Source organism: Engystomops pustulosus, chromosome 4 (assembly GCF_040894005.1).
Source record: "Engystomops pustulosus chromosome 4, aEngPut4.maternal, whole genome shotgun sequence".
Classification (NCBI taxonomy): domain Eukaryota; kingdom Metazoa; phylum Chordata; class Amphibia; order Anura; family Leptodactylidae; genus Engystomops; species Engystomops pustulosus.
In genome coordinates, this window is record NC_092414.1 from 53,572,722 (window position 1) to 53,591,545 (window position 18,824).

The 18,824-nt window shown below is 43.0% G+C and overlaps 1 protein-coding gene across 1 annotated transcript in view; it reads left to right on the plus strand.

Moving 5' to 3' along the window:
* Positions 1-5,307: 5,307 nt before the first annotated feature.
* Positions 5,308-18,824, plus strand: part of SLIT3 (slit guidance ligand 3) — a 315,456-nt gene continuing 301,939 nt past the window's right edge. Inside the window, exon 1 of the mRNA XM_072145924.1 lies at positions 5,308-5,803. Within this exon, the coding sequence (XP_072002025.1) occupies positions 5,529-5,803 (275 nt within the window). The 5' untranslated portion in view covers positions 5,308-5,528. The remainder of the gene's footprint in view (positions 5,804-18,824) is intronic.

Below are 18,824 nucleotides of genomic sequence, written 5' to 3' on the forward strand. Positions count from 1 at the left end.
AAGCTATGGATGCATTTGAGGTATTGGGCTTCTCTGCTCTTTGCTAAAATGCCAATCTAAGGTTATGTAAACTTTCAACTTTACTTTTCAGCCGCAGAGAGCTTAGTAACTGGTAAAGGTCATTGCTAGATGCTGTACATGCTGGGGCCAGAACAGGGTGGAGAAAACATGACAGGTTTCCTATAAGTTGAGAAGTAGACACGCTGATGTCAGACAGCATTTCCACAAATACTTGTTTGTTAAATTGCACAGTAAATTTCAGTGGGACAAATTGCGTAAAAACCATTTTACTGCAAGGCCCGTCCCCCGATTTGTCTTGCGTGCAAGCCGGCCCCCGATGCGTCAAAATCCAATCGCGTGCACCAAAATCCCTTAGTAAATGATCCCCACTATGTCCAATCCTCTCAGCTCACCCTGCTAAACAGCTTGATGCCTACAAATCAGACACTTTATACAATGTGAAAGGTTAAGTTGAGGTGTAATAAACAGGTGGAATAAACAGGTGGAATAAACAGATAGTTAAATCACTGTTGATTCTGATGTGGTAGTATTGAGATGTCTGAACTATCTGGCTGTAATTTCTATAAAAAATGTAACCAAGGGGCCTCTTGCCCACGAGTGAGTGCGGTCAATGAAAACCACATAGTTTGTCAGCGTAGTGTGCAGGGTGATTTGTGGCACCCGTTCTTCATGAATCTTACACCCTCTGCACTACTCCGCTAGAGTGTAACATGGGGAGTGCGACACACTTCTATCGACTTTGCATGTTAAATGTGGCGCACGGTCTGACAGAGCACCAGAACGGCCATTTCAGTGCAGAAATGTGTGTTGTGGGAGGAATAGTGCAGCTGCGACAAATATACGGTGCAGACACTTCTTAAATACATGTGCAAGCAGTTTAAAAGAACGTGCAGACAGACAGAAAACTGACGCAAGCGCTTTAGTATATGTGGACCATTGTGTGCTGAAGGGATCTCCCGATCCGAACCTCTTATCACAGGAATTAACCCAGCATGTCAGTTTATTCTAGTGATCAGTGGTTCAGCTTGGGAGTTGCCTTCAGAACATGGAGCAATTTTCCCTGACTGCACTGGCTTGTGGGCAAGATTTGCCTTATAACATTGCTGTTAACATTTGGGTTTACAAAATGCAATGTGAAAAATATTTTAACATATCCGTTAAAACCACTATAACATTTGGGTTAACAGCAAGGTAATTAGTCAAATCTCCTCTCCTCAGGGTTGTATTACACCTCAGCATGCATTTCTATTAGGCTTACAAATGCAGTGCACATGTATTTAAGAAGTGTTGGCGCTGCACTATTCTGCACTGAAAGGGATGTTCTGGCGCACAGTTGGACTGTGCAACACATTTATCAAGCAGCGTCCAACAAAACTGTGTTGCACGTTCTATGTTAATGTAGCACCAAGAAAAAACTGGTGCATTCTGTTGGAGCAGGGCAGGGGGCGCTAGATTCATGACAAACGTGCAGCACATTTAATGAAATGCACACTCCAGAGGCAGACTGCAGACAAAGAGCACTTGATGTCTTGTTGGTTATAACTGTACTCCATACACAGCTGGTGTTAGCTGCAGTATGCGGCACTTAAAGAGACGGCACCACATGAGCAGTGCCATCTTGGATCTTGTCGGTGCCCAACCGATTTTATCGGTGACCGTCAGCAGTATGCTATGACAGCTGTCAAAGCAGGATCTGTAAAGAAGCCTTCTATAAGCAGTCTCTTTTACCGATCCAGTGAAATTACAATATACTGCCACACTGTAGTGTTAAGTCATCAGATCCCCTAGGGTTAAAGTACCCTTGGGAGTCTAGAAATACAATACATTTTTTTTAAAAAGTAAAAAAAAAAAAAGTTTAAATCACCCCCATTTTCCTAGAACTCATATATAATAAACTCCTGGTGGTGAACAGTTACCAAATGTCTGAAACTGAAAACTTTTTTGTTATTTTGCAACACATAAAAATTGGATAAAAAGTGATCAAAAGGTCATACAGTCCCTTTTACTATAGCAAATGGTAGCAGTGAAAAGGTTATCATATACAACAAAAAATTACACCTTACACATATGCCTCAAAGTATGAAAAAGTTATCAGGCCAAAATTTTTTCATAGACAAGATTTTCATTATTTAAAATCTATTAAAACCAAATAACACCTACCGTAGGGTAAGCCGAGGGTAGGAAATGCATTGGTCCCAGCCTGACCACACTATACAGCCTGCTAGTGCATGCCCCACAGTATAAAGCCTGCAACACTGCCCCCGAATATATAATCTGCAGCGCCTACCCCCAGTATACAGCCTGCAGCCCCTGCCCCCTAGTATATAGCCTGCAGCCCCTGCCCCCAGTATACAGCCTGCAGGCCCCTATCCACAGTATACAGCCTGCAATCCCGTCCACAATATACAGCCTGCAGCCCTATCCACAGTATACAATCTGCAGCCCCTCGCCCCCTGTCCACAGTATACAGCCTGCAACCCCTGCCCCCCAGTATACAGCCCCTGCTCCCAGTGTACAACCTGCACCTCCTGCCCCCAGTATACTGCCTGCACCCCTTGCCTCCCAGTATACAGCCTGCAGCCCCTGCCCTCCCAGTATACAGCCTGCAGGCCCCTATCCACAGTATACAGCCTGCAATCCCGTCCACAATATACAGCCTGCAGCCCTATCCACAGTATACAATTTGCAGCCCCTAGCCCCGTCCACAGTATACAGCCTGCAACCCCTGCCCCCCAGTATACAGCCCCTGCTCCCAGTATACAGCCTGCACCCCCTGCCTCCCAGTATACAGCCTGCACCCCCTGCCCCCCAGTATACAGCCTGCAGCCCCTGCCCCCCCAGTATACAGCCTGCAGCCCCTGCCCACCAGTATCCAGTCAGCAGGCCCCTGTCCCCAGTATAGAGCCAGCAGCCCCCTGTCCTTAGTATATAGCCAGCAGCCCCCTGTCCTTAGTATACAGCCAGCAGCCCCCTGTCCCTAGTATACAGCCAGCAGCCCCCTGTCCCTAGTATACAGCCTGCAGCTCCCTGTCCCTAGTATATAGCCTGCAGCTCCCTGTGCCTAGTATACAGCTTGCAGTGCAGCACCTGGTCCCTAGTATACAGCCTGTAGCCCCCAGTATACAGCCCCTCACGAGGAATGCCCAGCCTATAAGAAAAAAAAAAGTTTACTCACCTTCCGACGCCCCCCGGCAAGTCCTCTTCTGTCCATCAATGTTCTGGCTCCGGCTCCCTGTCTCCACCCGATGCCGTCGCTCAAGCTGTGACGTCAGCGGCTCGCTGACATCATAGTGTGTGTCAATGGCGGCGCACACACTAGAATGTCATTGAGATGCTGACGTCACACCTCAAGTACAATAAGTTACACGAAAAACAAGCCCTTATAAAGCTCTGTACTTGAAAAAATTAAAAAGTTAGAGATTTTTATACAAGGGCCCAAAAAACAGAAACCCAAAATCTGAAAAGGGCATCTGTGGGAAGGGGTTAAACAATACAAAACACCAGGTGCTGGTCCAAGAAAATGCATATGTGATCAGGCTGAGCCCTGCCCCAGGGCATTAGTTTTGCATTTGTAAGCACAATACAAGTGTTCACTGCATCTCACTTTTGTGCCCTTTTTTAGGCTAGTTTTTTTGCTTAGGTCAACTTAAACACAGATTTTATTATAGCTTACAACTTTTCTATTACAATCCAAAAAACTACTACATTAGAAACTAACTTCTTTGACTGTAAGCTCATGAGAGCAGGGTATGTACTCCTATTGTTTCTATAATTTCTCATTTTATTTATATCTATACCCCATGATCTGTAAACGGTTGCGGAATATGATGGCGCTATATACATAAAGATTTATTATAATTAACTGCAGCCCTGACAAAAGACTGCAACAGGTAGCAAACCTTAGTCTAGTGAGTGAGAATTAGAGTCCCTACTGCTGTCATAAATAGCTCAGGCTATGCTGCAGTTAGTGAGAATTACAGTCCCTACTGCTGTCTCTCATAGCTCGGGTTATACTGCAGATAGTGAGAATTAGAGTCCCTGCTGCTGTCCCTCATAGCTCAGGCTATAATACAGTGTGTGAGTAGTTGAGTCCCTTCTGCTATCTCTTATATGCCCGGGCTATGCTACAGTCAGTGAGTAGTGGAGTCCCTACTGCTGTCCCTTATATGCCCAGGCTATGCTACAGTTACTAAGTCGTGGAGTCCTTGCCACTGTCCCTCATATGCCGGCGCTATGCTACAGTTAGTGAATAGTGGAGTCCCTACTGCTATCCTTCATATGCCCGGGCTATGCTACAGTTAGTAAGTAGTGGAGCCCCTGCTGCTGTCCCTCTCCTCACATGCCTGGCCATGATAGTCAGTAGTGGAGTTCCTGCTGCTGCCCCTCACCTCACTTGCCCTGACTTAGCTACAGTCAGTGAGTAGTGGAGTCCCTGCTGCTGTCCCTCATATGCCCCAACTATGCTACAGTCAGTGAGTAGTTGGGTCCCTACTGCTGTCCCTCACCTCATGCTACAATTAGTGAGTAGAGGAGTCCTTGCTGCTGTCCCTCATATGCCTGGATATGCTACAGTTAGTGAGTAGAGGAGTCCCTGCTGCTGTCCCTCATATGCCTGGCTATGCTACAGTCAGCGAGTAGTGGAGTCCCTGCTGCTGTCCCTCTCATCACTCACCCGGCTATGTTACAGTCAGTGAGTAGTGGAGTCCCTGCTGTTGTCCCTCACTCGCCCCGGCTAAGCTACAGTTAAGGAGTAGTGGAGTCCCTGCTGCGTTCCCTCATATGCCCGGGCTATGCTACAGTCAGTAAGTAGTGGAGTCCCTGCTGTGTTCCCTCATATGCCCAGGCTATGCTACAGTCAGTAAGTAGTGGAGCCACTGCTACTGTCCCTCATATGCCCAGGCTATGCTACAGTCAGTGAGTAGTGGAGTCCCTGCTGCTGTCCCTCATATGCCCGGACTATGCTACAGTTTGTAAGTAGTGGAGTCCCTGCTGCCTTCCATCTCCTCACACACCGGGGCTATGCTACAGTCAGTGAGTAGTGGAGTTCCTGTTGCCATTCCGGGCTATGCTACAGTCAGTGAGTAGTAGAGTCCCTGCTGCTGTCCCTCATATGCACGGGCTATGCTACAGTGTGCGAGTAGTGGAGTCCCCTCACACGCCCGGGGCATTGACCCGCCACACCAGTAAATGATTGTGCACGGCGGGAGCCTGAGTAAAGCTCCTGCGCACTTACAGTGAGTCCCCGCCAGGGGGCAGCAGACGTGAGGAGAATGCCTGTTACTTGCTGGCTGCAGGAGATCAGTTTACAGCTCCGTCTTGGTTCTCAGGCATTACTTCCTTCTGTTCTCCTTAGAATCACGTTGACTTTTTTCAGGAAGGAAGGAATACTTGACAACCTCATTTTGTCAGCGCTTTTGGCTCAGTCTTGGGACATAATCACACCTGGCTTTGGGATCTTACAAGTGAAGCTGCACTAGGTGCAAGGATGAACTTGCCATCCTCACTGGATGGTGAGTGTGGAGTGTGCTGAGTCCAGACAAGTTCATCCAGATTCCCTCAGAGGACGGGATACTTTGTGGAGAAGTCTTCCCAGCATGCTGCTGCCCCAGGTCAGAGGAGGGTATGTGCCCCTGGTCTTGTTCCTGGGGGTCTGGAGTTTTATCACTTTTACCCTGGTGGATAGTTGTCCTAGCAAGTGTACCTGCTCCGGGCTCAATGTGGATTGTCATGGACTGGGACTGAAGGCTGTACCTAAAGGGGTCCCCAGGAATGCAGAGAGGCTGTGAGTATCTATGGAGCATGTCATATACTGCACATCACTGAAACTTTGTATCATTGTACTCTATGCAGTAGATCCACTCTCAGAAGAGAGAAGGAGAAGAAGTATCCTGCCCATTCACATGTAATGTGGTACCTGCTAAAAGACATCCCATAACTTTTACTGTCAGTATGTCTGATGCCATAATAATAATAATAATAATAATAATAAATCTTTATATAGCGCCATCATATTCTACAAACCTTGGGGTACAGATACAAACCAAATTACAGAGTAATAACATGGTCATATGTAACGATAGGAATAAGTTGCATTAAATGTTATAATGACAACGATTCTTTCCTTTTCTGGACTTCAGTGTTGTTCCACTACTAGAAGAGATCATTATATATGTGTGTGGTGGACATCTTAGGTTAATATATGACCTGTAAAGTGTAAGTGACCTCAGGCAATGGCTGACCTGAGTGCCAGCTCTGCAGCTTCACACATAATATATGTTTTGTAAGGCTAACTTATGCTTCTTTTTTTCTTGCATTTGTTGCCCCTTTTCTATTGTTGCATATAATTTTAAACCATATTTCATAATGAACTGAAATATATAGTGCTGGGGGATTGTCATCTCACATCAGTTCCGATACCTCTTGTACCTCTTGGGACTAACAGTTCAGATTCCAAATGACCTGATCAGCAAGGAGACCTAAGTAAACCCTGGGAAAAGATAAGAAACACTACTGCGATGATTGATGCCAAGGACCCTAGTGTGTCACATGGAAGCTTAGTTATAACCCATGACAAGTTAATTGTATTTCCCACTTTATTGCACGCTGCAAGTTATTGTTACCCATTCTTGCTATACATGCACCATTTACTGTCATGATTTCTTAGATCCCTGACTTAAAAGCCCTTTCTACACCTTCCCATCTGACGGACTGCCCCCCCTGACACCACGCTTGGCATGGCAGATCACTTTATAGAATCACATGGCACCCAGACCAAACTGGATACAATTAAAATGCAATGTTTTTCATAGAGAGACGGTGGGGGGCATTGATATAAAACTGATATAACGTCAGGATCTGGTTGTGGAAGAGCTGATCCAGACACTCATATGGAACAGATAAAGCTATAAATCCTCAATGTCATAAGAGGAGTGAATATGCTGTAAGCCAAGCATTAAAGGTTATCGTACTGTCAGTGATGGCTGCCATTTGTCTGCCAGCCTCTTATCACTTCATGTCACTGGTCTCCATCATTAATGGCATGGCTCTGCATCCATTATCCAAGACCTTATTGGAAACACAAGTTCCCTTCATAATTCGGTTATATATGATGTAACTGGCTGGTGTTGTGTTCAGTCCGGGGGACGGCTCTGGAGAAGAACATTGTAGGAAGGGGACTGGTAATTAGTGGCTGTGCCTTATGCCTTAAATACATGGCGAGGCTCATTCACCCCCCCCCCCCCCCTTCCCATCCCCTCATCCGACAAGGATGCATCTTTCCAGGAAATGTCACACTGGAGAAGGATTTCTCCATTTCGTAAAGATAACTCTTGCAAAATTGTAGTCTTGTATTTCCCAATGTCCTTATGTCATCTTTGGACGGATTCCTGTCTTACCGCCATGTGGAATACTTTAAAATGTTTTCATACTGGTGAAGGTGATCTATACACTTTTTTTCCCCTTTTTTATCATTAACTGTGAGCCAGAAGTTTGGGCAATGAAGCACTCAGCCTTAAGGTAATAAAAGGCACTGGATGAAGTGTGGAAATGCAATATACAGACTCTTCCACTTCAGTCATGTTGAACTCAAACACTTAATAAATCATGTGAAGATGTGCTCCGTATCTCCAAAGAAACTCGTAATAAAGCCGCATTCTTCTCCTGAACTGAACAAGCTGTTACACACCCAGCACTACAGAGGCTTCGCCGACCAAGGAAGGGTCTCCTTTTTATTAAATTGATATCGGCATGAATAAAAAATCCTAATATTCACTACATCAGTTCTTTCAGTGTAGAAGAATTGATCATGGAGACACTATATTTGTATGTTTGTCGTATCACACAGTAATGGCACTAGATACAGGTCACAATGTCACACCTGTCGATTGCATCTAACGTGAAGTAGAAGTTAGCTTGAGTGACATAGTCAACTATCCCATTCATTGACATTAGGTGTGACTGTCGCCAACTTATGTGACTTAATGACGCATAAGTTCTAAATTTCCTCGTATATCATAAATTCTAAATCTCCTGTATATCTTGCTGTATAGTTGTTGTATAGTTCATCCAGGTATGTTCACACTGTCACTCCATGTGGTGTACTTTCGGACAGTCGGAATTGCAAACTGCTGCCTTATTCTTTTCTGTGTGCAACTATAGTTTCATATTTTCTCACAGTCTTAGTGTAAATATAAGTACCCCAAATTCATGCTTTTGTGTATGAAACATATTTTGGGAAACCGCATATTACCAGTGAATATGGCTGTTGATACTCCATTGCTGGTGACAGTTTAGGAAATCATTCCCTTGCGTCTGATTTTTATGGCGTTTACAGAGGAGCTGATCTATTTGTTTCATAGATTCTGTACAAATCTGGCACTTTTTGGTTTACAAATCTTTTTTTGTGTCACTTCAGATTAATCTTCAGACTGCTGTCATTCATCCCAGAGCTTGATGGTGGCTATGGAAAATGAAAAAGGTTCTAAAAGTTAACACAACTTGATAGAACCTGTGAATTTGTGACGATAGGCCTAAAGGATATGTTTTATACCTCCTTCGTGACAGATCCACTTTTGTCTGTCAGTCTAAAATTTGTAGGAAAATTTGCAGTGGAGTTTTTCCATACTTTACACTTCTACCACCAGGATGAAGGTTTGTAAACTTACCTGCTGATGTGTGCCCCCTCTCTTAGCATATGTTCTATATGACATCTATTGAGTCTGGAGCCCCTCGGGCTCATTTGCATAATTAGTAAATGCTTTTTTTTTAGTAAAAACAATGGCTTAAGAAGATAAGCCAGATGCTGACAGAGGGGGCACACACCAGCATGTAAGTGTGCTTGGTTTACAAACCTTACTCCTGATGGTAGATGTCCTTTAAAGGGGTTGTCTGGACTTTTTAGATACTATATTACTGGCCTGGGCAGCTGTTAAAACAAAAAAGTTGCTCCTGTTGTCCCACACCACCGCCCGTCAGTGTCGTGCCCCTGTTTGTTTAAAGATATGGGCGCTCTCCTGTACAGAGGGCACACCACAACAGGACAACGGGAGCGATGGAGGAGGTGAGGATAACTCTTTTTTTGTGTGTATAAAGCCCCCCAGACCGGTTATAAGTTTTCTGCAAATCCCAGACAACCCCTTTAAGGGCATAGAGATAGCTGCAGTTTTTGATCCAAACCCTAAATCCACTCAAAGAACTTCACCATAAACTGCATGTGCAGTGCCGGCTTCACTAAACACATGTGGAATATTTGTGACTAAAATTAGCTATGCTAATCATAAAGTGGATGTGTTGGTGGCAAACACATGGATTCCTAGACCCGTCCATTCAAACTGGGAATGGGATGGACATAGAAATGTCCATTTCATATGTAAAAAGCCTTTACATTCTGCAAGTGCTAGCTTTGTCCAGGGGCTTGATATGTAAGAGACTTTGCAGTGTTACTTATGTCTGGCTGCGTTCTTTGCTTATTTGTGTTTCCTCTCTGTGTAACATTTATGGTCTATGGAAACCAGAACCAAAATGTTTACAAAAAAAAAAAAGAAAACGTAGTAATCGGAAGTTAAACAGCTACAAGTAATCTGAAATGCTGAAATCCATCATGTATATTTGTTTGGTTTTATAATAGCCATCCTTTGTATCTAATTACTGTGTGAATGCAAAGATAAATGATATGCCACTGTAATGTTTGGAGAAGTAGGATTGAATTAGCATAATACAGACGGCTGGAGCTTACAGCCAAAATTTAACACTAATAAATAATAATGATTTATAATGGCGAAAAGCAGTGTCCTTTCCACAGTCTGAGGTGTTTATTAGGCAACTCTCCCAGAATGTCCAGGATGCTCCCAAAAAATATGAGAGTTCCTGAAAGGAAATCTATCATGTATTAACATCTTTATTAGCCATTATTGCTGCTGGGTAAGCTACAAGAGGCATTAATACAGACATATATTCATCTAGAGCTTTGCTCTAGTACTTTAGTCACAACATAACCTTTTTTAGGCAAATGAAGTACAAGTGCTTCGGGAAAGGGGGGGGGGGGGATTACCAGAGCCCTTCGGTGTTCTCTGGCTAATCCACACAATCCCTGCTCCCTCTGTGCTCCCCGCTCCCGCTGTAGTTAATGGTTCCATTTTGGGGAACATAAAATTTGATCACCTTGATATGTCATTTTAGGGAAAACAAGGTAAAGAAAATGTTGGTATTTTGTGATTTTTTTTTGTGATCTACCGTGTTGGATAGATAATATAATATTCTAAACATGTACTATCTTTTCCTGTTTACACGGCCGTACGCTGGTTATCTCTATGGAGAGGCGTTGACCCTCCTCCTCTCCATCGGGGCGGATGTATACCCGTCCAGCTATGGCCCAGTGGGCATACGTTTGTGTGAATCCTGCCTTAGGCTGCCTTCACTTGTTGGGGAATTGAACCCAGTGGTAATTCCACAGCCAATCTACAATTTTGTTTCTGATGCGTTTTATCCTGCAATTTTGTTATCGATCTTCACACCATGATTCACAGTAATTAAATAACTGTACAGATCTATTCTACAATATGTGTAGTATTGGATTATAAACTGGTTTCTGATGCAGCACAACTGGCATCCCCTTAGTGCATTTCTATGATAAATGTACACTGGAAAGCTTTCAGGGGCTATTCTTATAATTTATGAGAATGGGGCTCAGCTGCTCTACCAAGCACAGTGTCTGTACTGGGTATGGTGCTTTACTTGGGGAGCAGTGATGGTAGTGCCACTACTGATCTATCCTGAGTTTAGCTTAGGGTGGTGACACACATGGCGTTTTTAGGATGTTTTTGGGCCGTTTTCAGTTTTCAGTGCGTTTTCAGATCGTAAAAACGCATACGTTTTTTGACCAGTTTGAACTAAGATAATTGGTCAAACCTGTCAAAAACGTATGCATTTTTTACGATCTGAAAACTAAAAACGGCCTAAAAACGCCATGTGTGTCACCACCCTTAGTCTTTGAAAACCCCTTTAGTTGTGCAGAGAAAGTTACCTCTGCATGGTGTAGAGAGTTATCTGGGAAGATTTGGCATGTAATACTATGTAATCATCTGCTTAGATGTATGGCATTGATAACTTAGAGAGAGGGATAGAAAAGTACTTACAATACTCTTATACACATTGGGGCAAATTTACTTACCCGGTCCATTCGCGTTCCAGCGGCGGCTTCTCCGCTCTGGATTCGGGTCCGGCCGGGATTTAATAAGGTAGTTCTTCCGCCGTCCACCAGGTGGCGCTGCTGCGCTGAAAGTAAACTCATCGCGCCGGAATGCACCGAGCTGGACCAGGTGAAGGTAAGCGGTCCTTATGCGACACATTTTCGGTTTTTAAATGCGGCGGTTTTTCCGAATACGTCGGGTTTTCGTTCGGCCACGCCCCCCGATTTCCGTCGCGCGCATGCCAGCGCCGATGCGCCACAATCCGATCGCGTGCGCCAAAATCCCGGGGCAATTTAAGTACAAGCGGCGCAAAACGGAAATATTCGGGTAACACGTCGGGAAAACGCGAATCGGGCCCTTAATAAATGACCCCCATTGTGTACAATAGACATAAAGGATCTCACCGACCATATCTGTTGTTTAAAAGACTTAGAAATGTGTTCTTTGAAATGTCACTGTCTCTCTCTATAGCGCTCTCGCACCTGGCTCCATACATTCACAGGGGAGTAAGAGGGTTAAGTAAACAGCTAGTACTACAGCTTGTAGAAAGAAGTATTGTTACAGCAAATCAAAACAGCACTGAAAACAAGCTTTATATTTTTGTAGAAAAATAATCACTCTAAATGCTGTTTATTTATTATGACGAAACAAATGGACATAGAACAATTGTCTGTGACCAGAAAGTCAGATCCAACCTTGTGGCTAGCGAGATGTAAATTCATCAGGCAACAATTCGTTCTTAAAGGGAATCTACTATCCAGGCACTGTGCCTGTGGAAAGCTTCTTCTATTTGTTATCCATGGCCTCCTTCCTTCTAAAATCAAAATTATGTTAATGAGCCTGAACGGCTATTGGGGCAGTTCCCAGAGCCCCTCTGTGCTGCAGATTCCCAGGTTGCTACAGTGTGCAAGGAGCAATTCCCCCCTCTCACTGTGTTCTGGAACTTACTGTGCTGCAATGAGATTACATCAGGCAGAGGGAGGGGAAAGTGCTGAGGGAGCAGAGGGGGAGACAGTGTAACAGCCTGTGAATTTACTCTATAGTCTACGAGTGAGCGGTAAAAATGGTTCTGACTAGGACATGTTGTACTTTTCAACTGATTGGTTGCTTGGTCCGTTAAAATTACATTGGTGGGCACTGATTCATTAAAATATATTGCATTTAGTGCAGTAGCGTGCCGTCCGTTCAAAATAAAACCAAGTTGGCCATTCTTCATTGTTGTGTATATATAAGAGATCTAAGGAAGAGTGAGCACTTCTGCAAAGTGTGGAAGGGCAGGCTCAGTGAGAGAGAACTTCTGCAGCTAAAAAGTCAGCTCAAGGACTTTATTCTTTACAATATGTGTCAGAACCTAAGTGTAATGGCCTATAATGCCACATTAAAGCTATTGAATAAATGTGAGAGCAATAGAGAAGCAAATTTTCATGTAATCCCTATACAGTATAGAGCAGTGATGGCGAACCTATGGCACGGGTGCCAGAGGTGGCATTCAGTGCCCTTTCTATGGGCACTCAGGCCATCACCCCAGGACAGAGTTCACCAAACACTGACTCTTCCTGCAGTCCCAGGCAAATTAAGAGATGCTTCTCTCAGTGCTGTTCGACACTTCGTTGGCTTTTTGGAACTGTGGGAAAAATTAAAAGGTATTGACAGAACTGCAATATCTTTGGAGGTCATCATGCTGGACCCGACCATTCTTCCTTTACAGAGAGACCCTGGAGAGAAGCTACAATGATAATCTGAATTTGCCCTCCTTCTTTTAACTGGTGGCCTCAGACCACCAATATAATTGAAAGATGTGAAAGAACAGGTAGCAGTAAGTTACTGCTTAAAATTTCATGTTGGCACATCAGGGTAAATAAGTGGATTTCGGTTGTAGTTTGGGCATTCGGTCTCTAAAAGGTTTGCCATCACTGGTATAGAGCACTGCAACAGCTCAGTAACAATGGCCAAGTACATGAAGGGGGAGAGTTATCTTTTCCCTTTCTGGTTTTCCTGTTCGCTCTAGTTCCATTTTTTCATAGTCTAAATTGTCTTAGATGGATTCTCCTTGTGTTAAATCGCACCTGTGTCCGCCTAACATTGCTGCCTGGTGTGGAGGTGCAACATAAAAAACCCACACATTTTTGATAAGCAAAGTTGCATAAAAAGTCAATCAAGGCCAATAAAGCTAAACAGCTGTATTTGTTAGATAAATACAGCAAATCCATTAAAAAACAGAGCACCTCAAAATGGGGAGCAAATGTGGAAAAGTTGCAGAAAAATGAGCAAAAGACTGTGTAACTTTTTCGCACACACATTTAAAAGAAGAGTAATTGTAAATCTCCCCTAAAGCATCTCCAGAGGGGAAAACTGCTCATAGATGAAGAGCTCTGGGAGTGTTAACCCCTCCGTGCTGCAGATTCACTGGCTGTTACACTGTCTCCCCCACCCCTCTGCTTCCTCAGAATTTTACCCCTCTGCCTAATGTAATATCACTGCAGCACAGAAACTTGGAACACACCGTGCACCTGCATATTGTAACAGCCTGTGAATCTGCAGCACAGAGGGGCTCTGGTAACACTCCCAGGAGACCTTCATTAGCATAATATACTAAAGGAAGCCATGGATAACAAATATAAGAAGATTACCACAGTCACACTGCCTGGATCTTACCTGCAGTAAGTGTCCCTGGTTTATCATGATGGATTCTGATGGAAGATTTCCTTTAAGTTAAAAGAGTTAAGTAAAATGTAAGGATCTTGTGCTCGTCACAGTCATGATCACAATTTTTGCAGGGCTGTACAAATTTCATTCGCTGCCAGTGCTGCCACATGAATTGGTACCCATGCTTGCCTATTGCAGTTGTTATTTATGTAGGTTTTTTTATAATCTATAAAATAACATAGCAAAAAAACATTCCCACTGCTCCACAAAGTGTACTCTTCATTATCCAGACCAATAACTTGTGGAAAGACCTTTCACTGGACAATTGTAGGGAAATGAATTCCACTATAAAAATTAATGTGTGATATTTTTTCATGCTTGAACAGTCTACTGGGGCTCTGCTTATAGAACTCCTTTTATATGTGGCAGATAATAGAGGAAGTAGTTGTTATGTACAGAAGGAAAACACCAAAAAAGGGCCCCTATATGCAGTTTAAACCGCCCTCCAAAATCCAAAACTGACAAAAAACCAAAAACCAAGAGAGCTTGCAAATATAGAAAACAAATTCACTTTATTCAAAAATACCACATACAATATATGTAAACCACTTTCAGAAGGGATTCCTGAAAGTCGGAAATATAGGGGGAACAGAATAGTGTCCCAGGTGGAGGTGGGACAGACACAAAGAACCTATGGCCCCCCTACCCTGTGTGTGCCTCACGTTTCGCACTGATGCTTCGTCAGGAGGTGATGTCTAGATGTTGTGCTTACCTTAAATAGGCTCAAACGGCGTATCTGTTTGAAGACGCACCCATCACGTGACACGCCGGCTCCATGAGGTCACGCACCGGAAGTGCGTCACCATGACGCGCCCGGACCGGTCACATGATCAGGCCAGCGTTGCCATGGAGACGCTTCCTTGTGGGGTGCACTCCCCCTGAAGACGGCGCGGTGCACGCGTCTAGGCGAGTCAACAGGACGCCGGAGAGGTAAGTCTGTATCGAAAGGATATTTACAAAATAAAAAATAATAATAAATGATCTACCACATAAAATCGGGTCTGAGCATGGTCCGAATGGAAGGACATATAGCCTTTGTCAAACAATTGTGAGTCATAATATATTCTACATTAGGGAGTAAGTTTTGTCAACGGGCAGAAGTAGCTATCTGTGATTCAGAAATAGCGGCTGTATGTACAGAAGGGTATGAATAGAGAAGCAGTATGGGATACATCTGTAGTCCCAAAGACACTACCAAGACAATTGTCCCATAACAAAGCAAGCTCAACACAGCTCAGTGTAGAAAAAGAACGGCATTTTTCCACTCCTTCCCGATAAATAGAAAATAAATCCTGACAACAAATAACCTAAAAAAAACCCTCACACAACTATGATTGGCCATTGCCCTTACATTCTTCAAAAAGTTTAGATAAACCTTTCAAAAATGTTATGTAGAACCTAAGACTGCAGGAAACTGCACTAAAAGTGCTCTGCCTGTGTATGATGCTCGGTGCGCCAGATTCATCAAGAACGTGCGCCAGAAATCATGAATGTGTTGCTTCCCTGCATTAGCCCCACAGAGATCACCAACTTTTTTGTGCATCTTTAACATAGGGCGTACGACAGACTTTGTATGTTAAATCTGGTGCACAGTCCGACTCAGCACTGGAATGCCCCTAATTTGTGCATGAAGGCTAGTGCAGCTGCGCCACAAAACGGTCGCGTGTGACACAATACTGGCTCGGACACTTCTTAAATACTTGTGCAAGCAGTTTACACCTAAAAGAAAGTTCAAAGTCCATCAGAAAACTGGCGCAAGGCCCTTAGTAAATGTCCCCATTCTGTGTATTTATCTGGAACATTCAAGTGAGGCTTGGTTCTTAAGTTGAATTTATATGTAAGTCAAAAGTTTATATTTTACAATTGTAGTTACAGACAAAAAAAATTTTTGTCCCAGTGACAATTGGAGTTTCAAATTTTTTTGCTGTAATGGGGCCAAGGATTATTAATAAAGCTTCATAACAGACACTTTACAGCTGATCATTGCAGTCTAGGCCTATATTACAGCATTCAGAGAGCTTCACCAGAGGTCACAGGGAAAAGAGGGGTCCGTCTTTGAACTAGGGGTCTTCTGTAAGTCGGGTGTCCTTAAGTAGGGGACCGCCTGTATTTGTTATGGAAGACAATGGCCTTCTTTGTGCTAGGCCTAATCTAACATAATTGTTGTTCAATGTTTGTCTAATAATAAATAGATGAGTCTTTTTGCAGTTTGTGTGATCTTCAGTAGTCCTCATGTAGACCATTCTTTGTTACCCTCTGGGACCTGTTGTGCTCCTCTCCATGTGTTCCAGCAGACTGGCCACTCCTCCGGATAGTAAAAGCAGTCCGGATTTTTTTTTTTCCAGTTTATAGATGTGGTATGACCTTGGTCATAAGCAATGCTTTTGTTTTCCATTGTCATGTCATTTTATTGAATGTCTTATAAGTCTTTCATAATTTGTCTGGCAGGAGGGCACGGTTCACACTAACCAATTCTTGAGGATAACAAATTTGGGAGCATGACTATATTTCATGGCCAAAGCACCAATCTACACTGTCAATCTCTTCTCCAAAAGCAAGTTCAGTCCGAGAAACTCACTCTGTGCACTTGTAGAGTTTCCTGGACCGAACCTTGTATCACTGGACTGAACTCAGCGGGGCACATTTACTTACCCGTCCAGAGCGATCCCCAAAAGTGCATCGTCTGACCGGAATGCACATCTGCCACGATTCACGAAGATCGTGCGCCCAATATCCTGCATCTGTTGCTGTCCACTGGAGTTCACCTTCTTCTTCCTGGTGCATGTAAGTGTATTGTCTGCGGCACAAATTGAATGTTAAATCCTGCACTCAGTCCGAATCAGTCGAATTGTGCAACACAATCCCCAGTTGAATACCTGTCACAGTGGCGCAAATTTCGAAAATTGGACGAAAGTGCGATCCGCGGACCCTTAGTAAATAAGCCCCAGCATGTCAGTTCAGTCCAATGGTTTCTAGGTGTGACCCTGGAAATCCTACCAGTGCAAAGAAAAAGCTTCTTCTACCTTAATCTTGCGTGGGCAATTGGCCTAAATAAAATACCCTTTTCCAACTCTTTCTCATTTACCTAAAGGTTACAGTACTTTTTTTCTACTTGCGCTATAGCTGTTTTTGTTTTGTTTTTATAGCTGTATTTTTTAGGGTTGTTACCTTAGTTGGATAGTAAGGCCTCTTCCACACTAGCGTTGCGTTTCACGTCAGGGTGCAATGCGTGAAAAACTGACGGTTTTGGCTGTGTTTTTGTTCCATTTTTCCTTGGAGTAATTAGCGTTTTTGCGTTTTTGTCGGGATCTTACTTGTCGGGAGATACGCGCGGAACGGTGCGCCCAAAATAGCATGTGAAGAACAATATATATGTGTGTGAAGAACAAATTGCAGATGTTTAAATACATCTGCAATGTGTTCTTCACACATATATATTGTTCTTCACATGCTATTTTGGGCGCACCGTTCCGCGCGTATCTCCCGACAAGTAAGCAGATGTGCCGAACATCTGTAATCTATTCTGCACTGTGTTCTGCACTGTGTTTTTCTCTTAAATGTTCCTGTGTTCACTGTGTTCACTGTGTTCACTGTTTTTATTCTATTCTTCACTGTTCTTCATTGTGTTTTTTTAATTAAATGATCGTTCGCGAGCAGGGGAAATACTGTTATTCTGGTCACCTAGCAACCCTTACGTTTAAAACGCATTGCACTCGCAATGTTTGCGAGTGCAATGCGTTTTTGATACGTCCCCATAGACTTTAATGGGGCGTGAAAAACGCGCGTGAAATGCAAAAATAGAGCATGCTGCGATTTTGACGCGCGTGCAAACAAACGCAAGCACGCGCGTGAAAAACAACGCTAATGAAGAAAGAGCCATTGAATACAATGGGACAGAGTGCAATGCAAGTTCTGCGCGTCAAATGCACGCGCAGAACTCGCGCGTGAAAAACGCCAGTGTAGAAGGGGCTTAAGCCAAGTCACACCGTTAGACAGGTACTATGAGATCACATTATATCTTCTGGGTTTTTGCTTTTACAATTGTAACATTGTTTGTTTAAAAGTAAAAAAAAGTCAAAATCCTACATTGTCTTTTACAGCTGTTGCGGAACTATAAGTATTTTTCTTTTTACTAAATTAGCATGAAATTATTGCGGGCTTGATTTCTTTGTTAAAATTTTAACTTTTTAGTTAATTATGTGCATGCAATTTATACATTTTACGCATTAAGTATGAAAGGAAGATGTTTACGTTAGGAATTCTCGAACCGTTCCGGATCGTTTTTCAAAATTAGTTTGAGTAAACCAAATGTGTGAGAAGACGGTAGACAATATGTCAGATTATTTCAGATATCTGTCCTCTAATTAAAACCTAGATTTGCCTTCATTTTCTTATGAATTTGTTTTTCATAATTATTTAACTGGTCCAGATCCACTGTATTTTAAGGCTTTTGAAGCAGACACAATTTTTCAAAAGATAATTTTTGGTGGGTTATCAGTCTCATTTAGTTGTTGGCTTTATTTTATGTGTTTTTAAGATGGTATTTACAAAGTTTTAAAAAACTAGCATAATTTGAAAAAACTTGTACATTTTAATGTTTCAATTTCCAACATGTGGTAAATGTGGAATATCCACAACTTAGCAATTGGCAATTTTTTTTGGGGGGAGGGGGTGGTGATTTTATGTGTATTCCTTTTTTTTGTAATATTTCATGTATATTCTTTTTTTATATAGTTTGATGGAAAATAATTAATGTAGGAGTTAGATGGTCTGTACAATTCATTTTAATGCAATATGTATTCTAAATGTATTCTAAATGTAAAGAGCATGATCATCAAAGTTAGTGCATGATTTTGACATCTTGAATTACTGAGAAAGGGATTCCAGACATATGAACAATTACATTATTTA